The sequence below is a fragment of the Neurospora tetraspora genome, assembly GCF_033439725.1.
Source record: "Neurospora tetraspora strain CBS 560.94 chromosome Unknown B0H65scaffold_1, whole genome shotgun sequence".
Classification (NCBI taxonomy): Eukaryota; Fungi; Ascomycota; class Sordariomycetes; order Sordariales; family Sordariaceae; genus Neurospora; species Neurospora tetraspora.
The window spans coordinates 4,330,764-4,349,629 of record NW_026944383.1 but is presented as its reverse complement, the minus strand read 5'-3'; the positions used below and the strand labels follow the sequence as shown (position 1 = coordinate 4,349,629).

Genomic DNA, 18,866 nt, shown 5'->3' with positions numbered 1-18,866 from the left:
AATGCTTCACTTGCTCCAGCCTCCGAGGACCCCGCGCTATTTTTTGCTCTTCCATTGCCCTCAGTCTTTTTTTATACCATTTCTCTGAGTGAATATCCGAATTCTTCCTCCAGTATATATCACACTCGACAAAATTCTCACACATCACCACAGACAAGAAAATACCAGTCAATCCAGAACAAGATAGGCTCTTAAACGAGAAACATGGCGTAAGCATTCCACCTAGTCCAATCAACCATTTATGATTTCTCGGTCTTGAACTAACGCTTCCCTCAGGCATATCACCTTTGATTCCGGTAAGGAAAATTCCATTCTTCCCTTTCGGTCTCACAAGGCCAAATGGTCTTCAGCCATGTCCATGCGGTTGGTGCTGACGTCTTTTCTTCTCCACAGATTGGGATCCAAATACCGACCTCCTGAAACAAGCGCGAGAGCTGGTCGCCGACCGGCAGAGCAGAGGCGTAAGCCTCTGGGATTTACTCTGCGAACAGGGTGCTTACGTAAAGGACTGCACGCCTGGCACGATGATGTATCTTTTCCACAGCATGGTTCTCGTGCAAGTTCTCAGACGTTTGGGCGGACATGGAACTGGCGATGAAGCTGAACGGGGCGAAGACGAGTAGGTTTAAACGCCAAGTTCTTCTACTGATCAACAAATTTACATGAGTGGGCATCCAAAAAGCCGTTCGATGTTGGGAGAGAAAAACCCAGCGATATTCTTTTGTACTTAGAGGTACCCTACCAACATACCAGTGTCCTCGAACAAGTCAGGAAGCTGTTTACCGACCGGCAGCATAGAGGCATAGACCTCTGGGACTTACTGTGCGAGCAGAGTGCATATGTCCGGGTTAGCCCGTACGGAACCATGATCTATTTGTTCCACAGCATGGTTCTGGTTCAGATTTTGAGACGCTTAGGCAAAACTGGCAATGAAGATGAACGTAGCGGCAACGAGCAGCCATAAACGCCAAGTTCTTTAGTTCTTCAGCAAATTTGTATGAGCATCCAAAAAGCCGTGCGATATTGGGGGGGAAAGACCCGACGTTTCCTGTTGTACTTATCCACCAAAGGTTTGGTGTTGAGGTGGTGTTTTCTACTTTGCGTTTTCTTCTCCTTGATCCTTTCGCGAGATGTCAACATGGTTCTCGTTCTACAGTGCAGAAGTTAGACACCCAGGGAATGACCAGAAGAAGGTTACTCAGGAGTTTGCAAGTACTGTGTAGTATGGATGTTATTCAGTACGTGAGTGTCTGCAATGGGTTTTCTCATAATGCTGTGTATAACTTTCACGCGTACTTTTCATTACGGACGTCCCTCAAGCTGGGCCACGTGGTGGTCCGATATCAAGAACTGTCCGGTGAAGGGAACACGCCACGCCTTTCTGCCGGGCGACCAAATCTTACCGCCCTAGACGCTTCACTGACCGCGAGTGCCCCGCCCTATTCTTTGCTTTCTCTTTCCCCATTTCCCACATTTTTCCTACAAAGGCATTCAATTTCTCCTCCCCCATTTCCCACCATCTTCCCACGAAGGCCCCCAACCTCTTCCTGCTGTATATAGCACAGTCGATAACGTCAATCCTCTTCCACAAGCACAAACCACAAAGTCACCCCCACCTCCGAAAAAGACACCTCAAAAAGAACACAATGGCGTAAGTACCACACTTGGTTCAACTATCACTTTCCGTTCCTGATCTCAAGCTGACCCTTATTTCAGATACATCCGCTTCGACGGCGGTAAGTAAAATTCCATGAGTCCATTCCACCTGATGAAGACGGCGTAATAAGACATATACCCCGATCATAGTCAAAATGAAAGGCGTCGTTATTCCTGGCCGAGGCGCCGTCCCACATTCACAGAATCAATCATGACATGACCCGCCTCCGTCTTCCAACCCCGCTTCGCCCCTCCTTGCGAAGCCCAGCCGTAGCTTTTTCTGCCTACTCCTGAACCTTTACGCGGTTGGTGCTAACATTTGTTCATCGCAGACTGGGACCCAAGCACCAGCCTCGCCGAGCAGGCCAGAAGGCTCGTCACAGACCGCCTCAGTCGAGGCGTTACACTTGGAGAGCTGCTGGATGACCAGCGTGCCTGTCTGAGGGGCAGCCCAACGAAGACAATGTTGTGGCTGTTTCACATGTTCATAATTCGGGAAATCAAGAACAGATTCGATGCGGCCAGGCCCGAATAGGGTGGAGGAGAGGGGCAGGAGGCCTGAACGTACCTAGTGGTACCGACTTCCATGTCAATTTTGATTCCTTTTCCTCCCTCGGAAGGAGCCACCCACCACTGTTCTAGCGAACACTGCAGTTTGCCAACGTACTCCGATTTTCGGAGGAATAATGTGGTTTCAAACACTTGAATGAGTCGTACATCAGCTAAGTATACCTATCAGGGTGGCTCAAAGAGCTCAGTCAACAACCTTGTGCCGTAAAATACAACAAGCTGTTGTATTATTTGGCTCGTCTTTTATCGTAGAAAAGCCATGAAAACACCAATCACCTCACATCCAGTCATACGTCCCGCTCAAAGACATGCCTACAGTCCAACAGCGTGAGAAATTCGAGTGCGATATTTCCTTCGAGGGCAAGCGACGATGAAATGTTCACGCACCCCAAGGTCGAGCACTTCAAGTCTCCCTTCAAGGTCTAGTCACTGGACTTCTCGCTAATCACCGTCACCATGGATCCCCACGCCGACAAATAACCCGCCGGCCGAATATCTGCACGACCACGCCACCCGACCACTGGATTGCATTTTTGGATACACTTCCACTATGTGTGAAGTGTTCCGGGAATCACATTTATCTCCCGGGCGCGACCAGGTGCATCGAATGCCTGGAGAATAACCCTGTTCCCCAACGCAGGAGGGCAATGTAGCAGAAAAGAACCGTCGATGTCAAAGACGACAGAGCTTCGTCTTCCGACTCCGCGGCTACGACGCAGTCCTCCCCCAGGCGTGCCAAGGCAATTTTGGAGCTAACCAAGGCTGATGGAGAAGACCAGAAAATGGTCGCTTTTCTCAGTTGCCTACTGAAGACTTGCGCCTCTTGTATGTCATTTTCCTGCCCGGACTTTATATATCTCCTTTCGATCATTTTCATCAGTGATATCAGCACCATTCTTTTCGTCTGCTCTCCAAGGGCACCGTCACCACCGTCACCACCAACGGAGACTGGACAGCATTAGCAACCGGCAGCAGCCTCAATCACCGAGGAAACCTCTTAGATAGAAAGGGGTCCGTGCCGTTGCGAAACCGTCTTTCCTCCGCCGGTCGTGCTGGCCCGTCTTCGCACAGGCGGCTGTAGCAGAGCTGGAGAATGGGCCTCACCCAGTTGGTGCGCCGCCTTCCTGCCCATGGCCTGGGTGCGCCGCCTTGCTGCCCTCCTCGGCGCCTGGTGCTGGGTGAGTTCCTTTTTTACATCAATCCGATCCTGTCCACCGACGCGGTTCGACAGCTGCCCGACAACAGCTTCTTCCTTCGGACGGTTCCACTTATTCAAGACACTCTTGACAGATTAAGCCGAAACAACTTCTCGGTCACACTTTCCATCATCGACTCCACAGCGGTGAATCTTCATACAATTGAAGACCAGCTCCTGACGGCCGTGATTCAGCTATGCCCGAAGCTGACAGCCAGCCGCGTCTGCTTCGGCACGCCCAGTCGCCATCCCGAGCGACCGCAGCCGGCAAGCCAGCCGGTCCAGAACCCCCCCATTTACTCCCCCCGAGCCTCCGAGGTCACCCACTCACCCCGGAGAAGGAGAAGTGGCGGCGCCCAGCCGAGAAGCCAGGCAGCCAAGAAGCCAGCCAAGAGGAGGAAGTTTGGCGGCAACCATCGCCAGCAGACTGCCAAGCACCACCACCACCGGTGTCTGGATAACGTCCAGGTAAGAAGCGCGCAAGCTACCTAGGTAGGTAGTCGTTTCAAAAGATTTTACGTTCGCTAGGAGGTAATATTGGGAAGGGGAGAGTGAGGGGTGATGATGATTTGATTTTGGAAAGAATGGTAAAGGATGGTTGGGGTCGTTAATACAATTCGTGCATAACCAGCGGGAACTGGCTGGGTCTTGGTGGGGAAGACGTACCGTAATTACGGTATATATGTAATACTACCTACCTACCTCTACACTGCATATCGGCGAAAAAGGGGAAGCAGCGAGGTGCAGGGACACTCAACGCCTATTAAATGAAACCATCCGTGTAAACGAGGAAGGGTTTGGAAAATATGGCTTGGGTGTATTCAGATAAAAAATATTCCATCCGTTCATTTTCTTGTCCTAAAAGTGGCATCGAATGCACGAGTGTCTGCTGTGTGTTTTGTGCGTGATGGGCTTGGTAAGTTTCAGTCGTAAAGAATGTATCGTTCGCCAAATCAATCTCGTCGTGGCACAAACCCGCTGTCGTGACACAGAATTACTGGGAGCGCGAACGTCATTGTGTTCCACCACCATACCGCCGTGACAAACACGCAAAGCTGGGCCATGTCGCATAGTCGTGTGATCGAAGTTCTCGATTGTGTGCCCATGTTTCCCCTCCCGCGTGATGATTCCCAGAAACGCAGTGGTGTGTGGACTGTTGTAGGTGGTCACCCATAGGTGGGTGAAGTGAGGTTGGTCAATGCTCAGCGACCGTCCCTTATCTTATCAGCTGGGTCAGCCACCCATGCAGGTCACCTCACGACCCACCTCAAAGAGTGTTGGTGGAAGCAATGATCACCTCAAGTAAATGATGTACGAAAAGCCATAGTTTGCGCTTCATTTACTTCTTTTGCCCTCCCGATGTACCTCCATCCCTCCGCGTCTACTAACGATTTCTGTGGTGTTGTGATACATACATACAAGTCCCTCCCTCTCCCAACCCATCATCGACCGCGATCGCAATGCTGTTTTGCTACTGTAAACTGTAGCTGTAAAACGTGATGAAAAGGAGTTGCCGCCGCTTCAATACTCGCAAACCGGAAACCACTGTAAAACAAAATAAGCAACCTCAAAAGCATTCTTAACAGTCCCCAGCCCGTTGTTGATTTGATGAGGTACTACTTGACCAAAGAAGAAGAGAACGCAAAGGGAAAGAAAGCTAGCTCGTGTAGAGAGCGAAACTTGAAAGCGACAGGTAGAGCTCTGGTAAAGCGTGGTCAGAAAACGAAGGTTGAAGAAAAAATAACGCTGATATCAAAGGCCTTTGTTATGTTTTAAAACCACGCTAGACCCGCCGCCATTTCACATAAAAACTCCTGATGATTCTGTTGTCAAAAGCCCTACCGCCTAGGTTCGATAAGCCGCATTTTGTGCATAATACATATGGTTTGAGAAAAGACGAAGACGATGAAAGTGCATGTGCAAAAAATGTGATGAGAATGGGTAGTCTTCAGGTATAAAAGTTCCTATAAACTGTACAAAGGAGATGAAGATACGGTGTGCGTGCGTAGTTGTGTGTGTGGGATGTGGTAGTGTCGATACCGCCCTGCCCTAGTTCTTCGCCTGCGGCTGCCACCCATTGAGGTAAGCCATCAGACCCATTCCGATGAAGACGACTCCAAGGACGGATACGTAGGGCATGGCTTGTATCAACGCACGATCCTGGTGCGGGTATACTAGCGCAGAAGAGGACGACGGTTTCAAAGTGTCCGTCAGCGCGAAACTGGGCACCTCCTCAGCGTGATCCTCGGAGGAACCATCGGACTGGGTTGGTCCAGTCACTGCAGCGCCATTAGTCTTGGGCAATGCCTGCTCAACCTCTTTATCTTGCCTCCCCTGGCACGATCTACCACGAGAGGACGAGCGCGATTTGCGCGCCGCGGCTTGCTGCTCCTTCTCATCCCGCTGGCGTATTTGCAAGATCAACTGACTGAGGGTCTTGCGGTCAGCATCCCGCTCTGCCTCTGCCTGCTCAGCCCTATTCCTGAAGGCTTCTAGCTGCTCCCTAAGCCCCTTCATCTCCGTCGTCATCGACTCTATCCGAGCCTGGAAAGCTGCCGCCATGGCCTCGATGTTGCTGGTTTCCGCTTTGGGGATCTTTTCGGATTCGACGCCGCCGAGTGCGCTTAAGTCGTTCGTCTGAGACTGCTCCGTCGGTGGCTCAAAAGCCTTCTCCAGGTCCGAGTGGCCGTTCGTCAAAGCTGCCACGCTAGTGCCATTTGTCACTGCTTGTTGGCTTACTGCCATCTTTTGCATCAAAACCTCCGCCTGTAACCTGGCTTCACGTTCCTCGTTAAGCATCCTTTCCAGATCTCGCACCCGAGCACTGTTGCTGTCCAGTTCCTTCTTTGCCAAGTTCAAGGCCTCCGTAAGTTGCACAACCTGATTAACGTTCGCGTCCTTGGGGAAAGGGAGTGATTTGGGTCGCTCGGTGATTCCTCGTTTTAGCGAAGGCGCATCTGAAGCGCGGGCAACATCTGGCTTCTCTGGGAGAGGCTGTGATGGCGGAGGAGCAGGGGGCTCCGAGAACCGGGTCTTGCTATTTTCCGACTTGAAGGGGACGTTGCCGTTTACATGCGGTTTAGGAGGCTCGATACCATCGGGCTTGTCTTGGTTCTTGATGTCGTCTTTCGTGACCAAGGCAGTGATGAACTGACCCGTTCGGATAAGGTCGTGGTGCTGCAGCTTGGCATTTCGCATTTCCGTCTTTTGTAGTGTGAGCAGATGAATCAGTAACTACGACAGAGACTTGTACTTACTTGAAGCTTTTTGACAATATGTTCAGTCGTGACGGGGTTCAACCAAAACTGCCTCTGCTGCGCCATACCGGGTATCGGACCACCCATATTTCCAGGCATCATACGCCCGTTGCTTGCTAGAGATGCTTGGCTGCCAGCTCGACCGCGGAAGGGCGGCATGCCGCCCATGGGCATCATCATGGCGCCATTTGAAGGATCGAGGTCGCCAAAGTTCATATCCAAGAGGTTATTTGTTTGGGTAACGAATCCGGCATGCTCGACTTTGGCGGCGACCTTGTGGTGAACTACCGTCTTTTGGTCCTCACTGACAATATCAATACCGAGTTCGAGATGGTCTTGGGACTGGAGCTCGTGGGGTTCCGACTCTCGATTTTCGGGCGACAGGCGGTTGCCATTGACGAAGGTGCCGTTTGACGACTTGACATCCTTGATAAATATCTTGCCGTCTTGGTTGGCCCAGATCTCGGCGTGCTGACGCGACAACACCTTACTGTCGAAGAAGCCGTTGGTAGGGAGAGGGACGGTTTTCGCATTTGTCTGTCGACCGATTTTCATTATGTCGGGGTAAAAGGGGACGGATATCGTCTTGCGTTCGAAGGTGCCATTGAGCGACAACAGCGACAGCACGGGCTGGCGTTGGGGAGCCATTTGGTCGGCGCCGGGCCTCGAGAGATTGTTTTGTGACATCATCTGGTTCGGCGCCGACATGGCGGACTGCGGTTGTTGCTGCGGCTGGGGTTGTGATGATGGCTGCTGTTGTTGGTGGTGCATAGTTGGAGGCGCGCCGTTGACGCCATTCGCCATGGGCGGGCGGCCTGTTGCTGAGCGTGAAAAGTCGGACGCTCCTTCTGGCCTGGCATTAGTCCATGAGTTGGTGTTGGTGTTGTTTTTTGGTTGCGGTTTCTTGCGCAGAGCTTGTGAGTTCGACCAAGGCGCGATGTCTCCACCGACCGACATGGGGTTGGCGTTTCCTCCGTTTCCGCTGCTGCTGGTGCTGTTGGGGCTGCCGTTGGTCGGCGCAGTCGAGACGGAGCCGGTCGAGGTCACGGTCGAGGTGGACGAGGAGGACGCCGTCGACGAAACCGACGACGAGGAGTTTGATCGCTGCAGAGCTTTTCGCGACATGAACATGTTCATTCTATTGTCGTCAGGGTTCATCGAGTTTAGCGATTGGCCGCCATTAATCCATCCCGGCCGATTGAGATTTGCGAAGCTAGGGGGATTCGCGACAGCCGTCATTGAGACCTGGCGTGGACGGGGCTCTGGGGGAATGGAGCGAAGTGGATACGGGCGGTGGGTGGGATGGAAGAGCAGTGGTGTCGCTGGTCGCTAGTGTAGTCGCTGCCGTCGACGCTGGGACTCTGAGATTGTTCTTTTGCAAGTTGCAACAAACTGTCCTGTTTTTGCTGGAAGCTGGAAACGGGAGCGAGAGCGGGAGCAGGCGCGCGGGCTCGAACTGGCTGTCGCTGACGATCTCCGTGCAGGCTCTAGCTCATGCGACTTTTTTTCTTCTCTTTCTGACCTGGTTATCTACCTGCACCAAATGTTGACGGCAACGACAAAGACTATCTAATTGAACGGAGCGCGGGGCGGGTGGGTTCTGGCCAGTTCGGATGGCAACTATAGGGGTTGAAAGCAAAAGGGTCAGTTAAGGTAATGTTACTTGGTACGCGGTGGTAATCTGGTCGTGACGTCGAGCACTTTGGCGCAGGGATTCCGGGGTTCCAAGGTGGACTGGACAAGTGGACAATTGGCCGCCGACGACTGTCGAGTTAGGATTGCGCACTTGCTCTTGGTAACTTCGCGCCCTTGGGGGTGGAGGGGCAGGCACCGAGTCGAGAGGCGATCGTGATGTTGGTGCTAACAGTAAGGAGCAAGCGAGAAGCAGCATACCTAGTAACAGCAAGTTGATGACGGCGATTTCAAGGGCTGATATGGAAAATGGCAAAGCACGCTTTCGAGACGCGACGGGCAATAGTACGAAATCAATGAGGTTGAACAAGAATTTGAGGGACTCACGTTTCCAGAGTCCTGGCGTTGCCTTGGAGAGGAAGCGCTTACGAGCAGGGGAGTGATGTACGCCGGTGCCACCTGGTGGTCCATGCGTGCAGCTGGCTCAACTAAACTTTCCCACCAAATCCCAAACAGGACTCGCCCGTTCCTCACGATTGGGCCTTTGAGTGGCACTGCCGCTGTGCCTTGTTGAGATGAAAGGTCTGGATGGACGGAGCTTCAATGTCGTTGGTTCTTCACACAAAGCGATAGGGGGCTCCAATGGCTTCGTTCGAATGATAAGCTTGCTCCCACCTCTCTGGTTCGTCCTGTTTGACCCCTTGGTTCTTTTGATACCGTCCAGTTGAAGTAGCAGCGGCAGCCACTGCTACGGTGCCCTGTATATACGATACAGTGTTTGTATCGGACTGGGTGCGAGTCAACCGCCAGGGGCAAGATGAAGGATGCGGCTGCACGCGCAATCTTCAGGACGGGAGCTTGAATCCCTTCTTGTTAACGAGAGGGAAAGAGTAGAGGTACCAACAGAATTTAGGGAGAGACGAGGTTTTAACTTACGCTGGCTGTCAGTCTGTCACTAAATCTAGCAGGAACTCCCTATCACGTGAGAAATACCTGTAAATGGGAATTAGAACGGACAACGCCGAGGTTGTTGGCCCGAGCGTCTGGACGTTCCAAAGGCTTGAAAGAGGTTCCATGATCCCTGCCTTTCCAGATTGGAGCTCAGACCCTATTTTGTTAGAGCTTCATCTGCTAAGTGTTAAAGCTTTCAAGAAGAGTACGAGAGCAATGGCCACCGAAATGAGTAAAAGAAGTTCGAAACACTCATAGTACAATATGAATGATTTCAAGAAGATACTCTACGAAGGCCCTAGTACTTCTTTTAAGGTTGAGAAGGCTTAAGCCTGAGCAAACTTACATAGCCTTATCACCATAGATTGTTCCCTGTAGCACTTAACAATTTCTCCCGGCGGGCAAGGCTGATGGGGTGGGGTCGTCGTTCACACCCCGGAATCGTCCGTGCGTCACTTTTTGCGATTGCCCGCGGCAACCACCTCTATCGCGGAATTCCTCCCACTTCTCGAGATCGCAAGCGCAATAGCTCTCTGGCAGTTCCTTTGGCCGCAATTAGCTTTCGTCGTCAATCCCGTACCACCGACTACCAAGATGCCTCCTCCTCCTCAGCATGGTGGTGCCGTTGGGACCTCCAACTTTGACAAGTGTATGGGCTGACTCCACGGCAACAACTCGAGAGGGGTTTGCGATAACAAAACAACAAGGAGCGTGCTAACCATGATGCCATCCTCGCAGTCAAGATGGGTGCCATGATGGGCGGCAGTATGTTTCCCCTTCCTTGATATTATGCATCCCGGTCGCTAACCTCTTGCGATTATAGCTGTCGGCTGCATCATCGGCTTCATCTTCGGTATGCCCATCACCCAAAGCTTCGATCGACTTACAGCCATGTCCTGACGTGCGCAACTCTCCAGGAACCGTCAACATCTTCAGATATGGCGCCGGCCCCAACGGCATCATGAGGACATTGGGCCAGTACATGCTCGGTTCGGGCGCGACCTTCGGGTTAGGAAAACCCTTCGATACAGAACTTTCTACTGGACTTAACCGCTGACACCACCGTCCTCCCAGCTTCTTCATGTCCATCGGCAGCGTCATTCGTTCCGACTCCTCTCCCATCGTCGCCGAGGCCTACTACCGCGCCCAGAGGAGGCCCATGATCATGGCCGCCCAGGCCTTCCGCCCCGCCTACTACCCGACCCGCCGCTCCGACTAAACGTCCACGCAGGAGGCACGATTTGCTGTATTTTATGTGTAAATAATAGGGTCGCCCTTGAGAGCGACTATGGATACGGCGTCTTGGGGGTTTGTTCAAAATTCACAGAATTCTGATCATCTGTGGAGCAGTTTGGGGCCCCTTCTGTCTGATACAACATTTGACGAGCTATGAGCCAGGAAGAGTTTTTTTTGGACTTCTGCGCTTACATTCAGTAGGTGTTTGCTAACCTATATGGGAAACAGGCCAGCCTTACCCATGCATGTTGTGCAAGCCGACCGGCATGATGAGGCTCTTCGGCTGTGGTACAACATCGACCCTGGATAGCATGTCAACTTTGGTCGATTGGGAATTCAACAACACTCATATTATGCGAAACGAGATAAGCGCTCAAGAACTTCACACTATGGTTGAAGACGGCCAGGTAATCAATACCTGCAAGCCACCCTAATACCGTCCGAGACAATTTCATGCGGCTCAAGAAATCCTTCACACTTGCAATCTTAAGCAAGAGCCACTCACTCCCTTGAGAATATCTCGTTCCGTGAACCAACAGATACCCGAGCGTCGTCAATTCGGCTATGGGGAGACAAACTCGGCGAAAATGTTGGAGAGAAACCATCATTGCCACCGTACGGGATTTCGACAACAGCAGTAGCTCGAAACCGCAATAAGTGCCCATCAAAAGAGGCTGAGATCCGTTCCGAGATGAATATACCAGCCTCTAGACATGCCACGGTCTTAAAGGGGTCGGTTTCTGGGTGTTGTTGCATCTGCATGCATCCAGCTGTGCTCCGGACTTGTCGACCTAGCAACACTGCGACTCTCTCTTCGAATAAAGCGTAAGGTCAACATTAATCGACTAAAGCCAGACTAAAGCCAGTCACATTTCATTGGTTCATTCGTTTTGGCTGACGGGCCTGGACCGAACAGTCCCATTGTTTCGGCAGCATTCGTAGCCATGCTTCGCGGTTTTCAAGGTCGTCAACAGCCTTTCCATTTTCTGGCGCTGTGTTCTGTTTCACCAGCTCCTTGCATCCTGCACCGGCGATCATAGTTGTGATTGAGCCTCCGACGATTCCCTTGCATCACAATACCGTATAATCTCGCGCAACTCGTATTAGCTCTGCCATTTGCTTCTACAGCCACGTACATGCAGCCAAACGCAACTGGCAGACCTTTAACCCTACAGGATCCGCACGATTATGCCAGTCCTGGAATACGAGTTGCATTATGCGGTATACATACATGTATGCACTTTCGACCTCACAGAATCACATCAAGCCCGTGCGAGCCTGTGCGGTACGCTGCTTGGGCGTCAGTACCTAGTATCCTCTCTTTCCTTTCAGGAAGGCTGACTGCATGATCGACTACTGGAGACTTTACGAGATGATAGCTCAATGCCATGGCCAGCAGTGGCTTCACCCCTCTCATCATCGTTAACATTCTTCAAGCGATCACGGAGTGCTCGCCATCTCGCGGTTCAGGAAAATGGGAAACAGTGAGCTGTACCAATCATACCGTCGACAATTCAACACCTGGAGGTCGTTGGATCGCGGTTCCCTTGGCGGCGATCTCAACGCTAGCGCTTACCCCAGACTCCCGGAGACTTGGATTCCAACTACTTGAGCGGTGGACCTCCGACTGTTGTCTTCACTTTACACAGCTGTCTCTCGATTTCTATCCCTGGCGGTGAACAGCTCGAATATCTCGCGAGTTTCGTCCAGCTATATCCGATGCCGCAAACTACTTGGCCTCCGCGGTCACCGACTTGATTTATGTGTGCTGGTCCAGCTGAGCTGAACAGCTCATCAACTCTATGTGACATGGCTTAAGGACAATGCTGATCTTTATTACTCAGAATTTGTGGAAATCAAGTTAGTTTCCACGCTGGATTCCCGGATGGTACCTGACGATTCCGTTTGGCAGACCGTCATCATCGTCCTCAGGGATGATGTGTATCTTACTGCATCGACCAGGGCAACAGACACGGAAGATGTCGATCTGGGTAGTGGGTCGATACCGAAACTGCATCTGCGATCTATCCACCCTGCGTATTATTTCCTATCCCCAGTGTGCTGGTCACATTACGGGGCGTTTTGTCGGGACAGCCATGGACTAGGCCTGTGGTGATCATTGTGTCATGGCGCCAAAGTGGTAGGCCCTTGCGGTCGTAGTCTCCCAAGGTGGTTTGTATAAGTAGTAACGATGTAGTTCCTCGTAGTTGAGGATACTCGGCCCTTCTTGGACACTCATACCCATACTCTTCCTTCCTACAACTCGGTTGTACTTATAAGGTGGACAAAGGGTATTTTCTTTTTCTTCCCTTTAATCTTCATCATGGGCGTAATAGGACGCGCCATAGTAGAGGTCAGCTCCAAACTCACAGGTGTTGTCGCGAGCTTGACCCAAGAGAAAACAAATGGGTATGTTTTCACTCCTTACTACAAAATCCTGATGAGGAAAAAGACCACTAACGTCATCTTGTTCAAGTTCATCACGACTGGGAACGTTTCTCTTTCCACTTCTAGCATTTTTCTTGGGCAATCTAACACCAGATGGGCAATATCCATGGGGAAACCTAACCGACTGGGGCAACAACCAATACACCGAGTGTCCTATAACAGGAGCAGTGAGGACGTACGACTTTGTCATCAGCCGAGGAGTCATTGCACCGGATGGATACCAACGGGACGTCTTACTAGTCAACGGCGCCTTTCCAGGGCCCCTGATCGAAGCGAACTGGGGTGACAAGATTGTCGTCAATGTCTTCAACAACATTTCTTCTCCGGAGGAGGGCACATCAGTCCACTGGCACGGTTTCCTCCAACAAGGTACTCCATGGGACGACGGCGCACCGGGAGACACCCAATGTCCCATCGCTCCCGGCAAAAGTTACACCTACGAGTTCATAGCTAGTCTCTACGGCACTTCCTGGTACCACGCCCACTACTCAGCGCAATACGCAGGTGGCATCGTCGGTCCCATCGTCGTCCACGGCCCCACCCAGGCCAAGTACGACATCGACCTCGGCCCCGTCATGCTTAGCGACTGGTACCACCGCCCTTACTTCGATCTGATCAAAGACATGCTCGCCCCCGGTGGCTCGCCCCGTGTGCCCTCCGACAATAACCTTATCAACGGCAAGATGAATTTTGACTGCGACGCCGCCGCCGCCGCGGGCGACAAAACCCCCTGCACCCCCAACGCGGGGATCTCCAAGTTCAAGTTCCAAACCGGCAAGACCCACCGCCTCCGGCTCGTGAACTCCGGCGCCGACGGCGTCCAGCGCTTCTCCATTGACGGCCACACCATGACCGTCATCGCGAATGACTTCGTCCCCGTCAAGCCTTACAACGTGACCGCCATCTCCCTGGCTGTCGGCCAGCGCGCCGATGTCCTCGTTACCGCCAACGCTGCTGGCAGTGACCCCAAGTCTGCCTTTTGGATGCGTTCCGACCTGACCAAGTGCTCCGCCGCCAAGCAACCTATCGCTCTAGCAGCCGTTTACTACGACCAAGCCGACCCGGACATAGCGCCGACTAGTCAACCGTGGGCAGACGCGGGCGATCCGGAGAGGGATTGTGGCGCGAGCGATGATTTGGATAAGAGGGAGCCGCTTTATCCGATTCCCGTCAGGGGCGAGCCGGCGGTGACGAAGGAGATGAAGATCGAGGCGTACAGGAACGCGTCGGATGTTTTTCTGTGGAAGTTCGGTGGTGTGAGTACGAGGGTGGATTATAATCACCCGGCGTTGGATATGGTGGTCAAAGGGAATATGAGTTTCCCGGAGGTGTGGAATGTGAGGGATTTTGGGGCGGCGAAGACGGTTAGGCTGGTCGTGTTAAATAAGGGGCCTGGAACGTGAGATTTTTTTTTTTATTTTTTTTTTCCTCTTTCCCCTTTCTGACAGCAGAGAGAGTTTGGACAATCAACTGACTAACCATGATGGCAACACAGACACCCAATGCATCTCCACGGGTATAACTTCTACGTCCTCTCCTCCGGCCCCGGCGACTGGGACGGCAAGACGATTGTCCGCCCTTCGAACCCCGTGCGACGAGACGTCGAGATTGTCAGACCCTGGGGGCACTTGGTGCTGCAGTTTGACGCGACGAACCCGGGCGTGTGGGCGTTCCATTGCCATATCGCGTGGCATGCGTCGGGAGGGTTCTTCTCGAGCTTCGTGACTCAGCCGGAGGAGGTGAGGAGGCGATGGGGTGGGAGCGGGATGCCGCCGAAGATGGAGCAGGTGTGTAGGGAGTGGGATGCGTGGAGCCAGATCAACGTTGTTGATCAGATTGATAGTGGGTCATAAGGAGGGAAGGGAAGGTGGAGGATATGATGGCTGGGAGCGAACTAGGTAATTTGGTTATGGGAGTTTGGTGTACTTTGTTTGGGCTTTTTGTTTTGGTACATTTCTAATACCCTTTTTGTTTGAATCATAATTCTTCTGGTCTTTTGGATTGAATATGGCTTGATGATTTGGTTATTCTCAATGTTTGTGAACGCTGATAGTTTGCTGGTCCATTCATTCCCAGGTGTTCGAACATATGAAGTGTGGCTGGAGCAGGAGATTCCGAACGGAAGAGCTTGTTGCCGAGTTGGACATGCAGGGCCATTTGAGCTGCAGTTATGCAACATCAGGAGGCGCAGGACTGCATGTCGCGATGGCTAAAAAACGCTGCGGTACAATTCTTACACGCCGAAGTTGCATATGGCGAAAAGGTGAAAGTCACGGTAAACGCCTACCAATTTGAAAGCTGCAGCAACCCCCCAAAAGATGCAAAAAGAACATCATCAATATGCGGGCGTATGCAAGTTACTGATATCTTGGTTTTTATGTCTGTTGTTATCTATATGCAGAGTTATGCCGGAGTGTCCCGCATCGCTCTTTCCTCCTCTGTCTGCATGCGGTAATATGTAATACCTCGTAATTACGGCCCCAAACCTCCCGCGCCAGCGCCTGCCTGCAACCACCATCTTGCATCGACGCTTTTTCTGTCCGCACCCCATCTAAATCATCAACAGCTTCAACTAAATCAGTAGGCCTTCGAAACTTCTCGCGAGAGTTTGCCTGACACGGTAAAATACGACCCCGTTCCAGCATGATGGGAACGTGATTTTTTTGTTTTTCGTGCTTTGCCTCAGGCTTCACAAAAGTTTTGGACATCATCATATGGAGAACGAACTTCGCGGTATCGTTGATTACAGATTCAAACTTTATTCCTTGTCGTTCAAATCCAAACTCATTCATATCCAAACTCCTCCCAGATTGCTGTGCTGATGCCCAGTTTTCCAATCACAACCCATCTCTTGCTCTCCGCTGCTGCTTCAGGGAACTGAGTCTCATCATGAGCCGCATGGTCAAAGAGCAAGAATAAGTACAAAGCCACCATAGGATAAAATATCCCAACTGCCCGATCGCTGAAGCCCTCTTGGCTAGGTAGCTAGTAACCAATGCAAAGTGCCCAAATGACCACCTGGCTGTACAGCCAAATTTCATGAACCGATCGCCTTTCCGCCAAATGCGTGTCCCAACTCCAAACTTCCCAAGTATAACCAAAGTCCCAAGGTTACCGAAATGAACTGTGATGTTGCTTGTAAATGACCATGATATCGCCCAAAGCTTGAACGCCCTCTTTTCCTGTTCAGTTTCCCATGTCCTGCTTCCTTCACCTTTCGGTCCCGTAGTGGTGTGAATGTCGAGCTCGAGCGTTGCTGTTGGGCAGCAACGAGATCCGTTCCTTCCTTCCTTCCGTCCTTCCTTCCTTCCGTCCTTCCTTCCTTCCTTCCTTCGGTCGCGGTAGATTGCTTGTTTCAACTCTCCGCGGCACTAGCTTGGCATAAAAGCTGCGTATTCCGAACTAATGCCGCCGTCAGTGAGTAGACGGGGGTGGAAGAAATGGAGAGCGTTCCTGTCGTAAGGTGTGGGTCCCGAAGTTGCTTCTTTTTCCCTGTCCTCCATTGTGCCGTGATGTCTTCCTGGGATTAATCGCGGCGAAGCCAAGGTATGTGTTAGGGGCACTCGGCGTTCCTGATCGTGCTGGGGACGCTCATGCGTTTCTTGATTGACTCCTCTGCCACATGAGCGTTGCTTCCTGCCACTGTTTTTCCTTGGGGGAAGTGTAGAATGGCAGGTGGTCGACGGTGTTGGCGAGGAATGCGGTGGTGGCCTTCCAGATGTGGCCGGGAATTTTGGGCCATTTGCTGTGGGATTCCTCGTCCGAATCATCGGTAGGAGTGTATTTCGTCTTCTTCACCTCGGGCTCCGTAGAAGCCGAAGCCGAGCCCCGTTTTCTCTTCATCTGATTCTTCTGCACGTCTCGCAGAGATGTTGCGGCGTCCAACTCTGCTTGATGCTTAGGGGAAGGCTACTGCCAATGTTTTTGGGCGTTCCGGGTTCTTCGACCATTCTTGCGGTCGAGGGTCCTGATCAAGTCGGACAGCATGCGATTTTGTGAACCCGAAGGTTCGTTGATGCCAACCTCGCTGTTCAACATGGGCTTCCTCGGGTCGGAGTTGCCCGTAGTGCCAATGGCCACGGCATAGACCGGAACGACGGCAGTGAATGGGTTCTGCCCCGGTCTCTTTTTGGGTTCCGCCTCGGCGAGCTTGTCAATAATGGACATCGTGTGATTTTGGGCAATCATGGCCGGAGCGGGTGCGGCGTCAGCAAAGGTGACTCGCTTCCGTTTCCTGGTCTGGCCATTTTGAAGAGTAGGTCCAAGCTTAGTGGTGATGGGCTTCTCTTTTTCCTTCCGTAGCCCCTCGGTCAGAAGTGATCGGGGCTTATCAGCAGTGTCGCAGCCGCTATCATGCATGTCCTGATCTTCCTCTTCCCAAACAGGGGCGTGCTCGCCGGTGCTAAGACGCCTCATGGCGAGAATGATTTCAGGAACCGGCATCTTCTTTGGGAGCTTCTTCTTATGTGACCGTGTTCTTGTGGTGGGCATAGCTCGTCGATGCTGTGGTCTTGGGTAGAATTGTGTTGATCCGCGGTATTCCCCTACAGTAACTCGGTCAGAATTTTGAACATTGTATGGCAAAGCGGCTTCGAACTGACCCTGCTCGGAAGAAAACCTGTATTTTGTTGGCTGGAAGCGATCTTTGTCGTGTGATATGAATGAGGGAGAGGTGTATAAAGTTCTCGTGAAGACAAGATGAGAGTCAGGGTAGAATGGCGAGATGTCTGGGAGATGGATGTCTGAAGAAAAAAACGGACTCTCGAGAAATGGAGAGGAGCTTTATTTATACTAGTCCTTGAAGAATTCTTGAAAGCATCTTCTCTATGCTATCGGTCAATCACGCAATTCCGGCTGTGAGAGCTACTGTCCGAGCTGCGATGCACATATACACATTTTCTCCTCCGGAGTATGCTTCTCCTGACACCCAACCAGCTGCGCGTTTCGGACCAAGTTCACATGATGAGAAAATCAGCAATATCTTGCCAACGCGTACTGCCTCTCAAGTTCATGAGTAAAATGGCCGGTACAGGTATTTTTTGCATCGTTGTTCTCGGTCTACCTGGTTTCCTTCCATGTGCGTTGTTCGCCACGTGGGTGGGAATGAGAAAGAAATTTACAACTCACTCGAACTCCGGCATAAACGCAAAACAGTACAGCCATTATGCACATGCACTGAGGCTCGGTGAAAGGGTTTTATAGCTGCAAAGCATGGGGCTATGCAGGAATAAATCTATAGCAAGACTCTCAAGTTCCGCCCTCCCTCTTTCCCGAGCTGCCATCCTGATCGTATTTCCTCCCGGGGGAAAAAAAAAATGTTGGCCATGTTTCAACATTCTCCTGTCAAACTTCCTACCACACGCTCAAATTCTAAGCTGCATACCTCAATCATGTCGGTCATCGACGAGAAAGCCCATCTCAAGACATTTCCACCCACGCTTTTCGTTCCTCCACGTCTCCTTATCCCTATCCCCGTCATATTCCAACGGCAAAGGAGCCACAGTGGTAACTTCCTGCACTCCTCAGCGTGGTGACTCTTCTTTCCTGCACGTCGCTCATGGCCACCGGAACCAACACTCTCTTTCGCCCCCATAGCAGCAGTGGTAGTCCACCCACCCCCGCCGCCGATAACCGACGATCGCCGACGATGACCATTGCCGACAGCCACCGCCGCACTCGCACACTTTGGCTTACGCGACGAAGTGCCCGCTCCGCAGTCGTTGCACTTCATATGGATCTTGCAGAACCAGCACAGGCCTTCCTAGGACGTGTTGTTGGTTTTGCAGTTGCAGCATTCCCAGGCCATTTTGGACTCGGGATTGATTTTTATTCCTGATTTCTTGGGTGACTTGGTTCCTATCGACTTGGCTGGTTCGCTTATTGCTTCGTGACGTGTCGGTTTGAGATATCTTTGAGGTGTT

The 18,866-nt window shown here is 51.8% G+C and overlaps 7 protein-coding genes across 7 annotated transcripts; 5 read left to right on the top strand and 2 right to left on the bottom strand.

Annotated features, from left to right (window-relative positions):
* Positions 1–204: 204 nt before the first annotated feature.
* Positions 205–964, top strand: B0H65DRAFT_563774 (uncharacterized protein; the record flags this gene model as incomplete). The annotated part of the gene is made up of 4 exons (XM_062830238.1): positions 205–209; positions 277–296; positions 394–619; positions 754–964. The coding sequence occupies 4 exons, from the start codon at positions 205–207 to the stop codon at positions 962–964; spliced, it is 462 nt and encodes a 153-aa protein (XP_062686593.1).
* Positions 965–1,485: 521 nt separating this feature from the next.
* Positions 1,486–2,326, top strand: B0H65DRAFT_451197 (uncharacterized protein). Its single transcript, XM_062826041.1, has 3 exons — positions 1,486–1,651; positions 1,717–1,736; positions 1,989–2,326. The coding sequence occupies exons 1-3, from the start codon at positions 1,647–1,649 to the stop codon at positions 2,189–2,191; spliced, it is 228 nt and encodes a 75-aa protein (XP_062686592.1). The 5' UTR covers positions 1,486–1,646; the 3' UTR covers positions 2,192–2,326.
* A 1,030-nt stretch (positions 2,327–3,356) lies between these two features.
* Positions 3,357–3,976, top strand: B0H65DRAFT_544483 (uncharacterized protein; the record flags this gene model as incomplete). The annotated part of the gene is made up of 3 exons (XM_062829296.1): positions 3,357–3,404; positions 3,458–3,889; positions 3,950–3,976. The coding sequence occupies 3 exons, from the start codon at positions 3,357–3,359 to the stop codon at positions 3,974–3,976; spliced, it is 507 nt and encodes a 168-aa protein (XP_062686591.1).
* A 1,494-nt stretch (positions 3,977–5,470) lies between these two features.
* On the bottom strand, positions 5,471–10,245 carry B0H65DRAFT_438477 (uncharacterized protein; the record flags this gene model as incomplete). Its single annotated transcript, XM_062825372.1, has 7 exons — positions 5,471–6,655; positions 6,679–7,816; positions 8,213–8,247; positions 8,342–8,538; positions 8,572–8,769; positions 9,247–9,251; positions 10,070–10,245. 7 exons carry the CDS (start codon positions 10,243–10,245, stop codon positions 5,471–5,473), a joined length of 2,934 nt encoding a protein of 977 aa, XP_062686590.1.
* A 1,408-nt stretch (positions 10,246–11,653) lies between these two features.
* Positions 11,654–12,370, top strand: B0H65DRAFT_451185 (uncharacterized protein). Its single transcript, XM_062826040.1, has one exon. It carries the CDS (start codon positions 11,886–11,888, stop codon positions 12,174–12,176), a length of 291 nt encoding a protein of 96 aa, XP_062686589.1. The 5' UTR covers positions 11,654–11,885; the 3' UTR covers positions 12,177–12,370.
* On the top strand, positions 12,349–14,936 carry B0H65DRAFT_451184 (multicopper oxidase-domain-containing protein). The gene is made up of 3 exons (XM_062826039.1): positions 12,349–12,906; positions 12,974–14,344; positions 14,441–14,936. The coding sequence occupies exons 1-3, from the start codon at positions 12,821–12,823 to the stop codon at positions 14,796–14,798; spliced, it is 1,815 nt and encodes a 604-aa protein (XP_062686588.1). The 5' UTR covers positions 12,349–12,820; the 3' UTR covers positions 14,799–14,936.
* Positions 14,937–16,536: 1,600 nt separating this feature from the next.
* B0H65DRAFT_505157 (uncharacterized protein) lies at positions 16,537–17,361 on the bottom strand (the record flags this gene model as incomplete). The annotated part of the gene is made up of 2 exons (XM_062827971.1): positions 16,537–16,832; positions 16,893–17,361. 2 exons carry the CDS (start codon positions 17,359–17,361, stop codon positions 16,537–16,539), a joined length of 765 nt encoding a protein of 254 aa, XP_062686587.1.
* Positions 17,362–18,866: the final 1,505 nt, after the last annotated feature.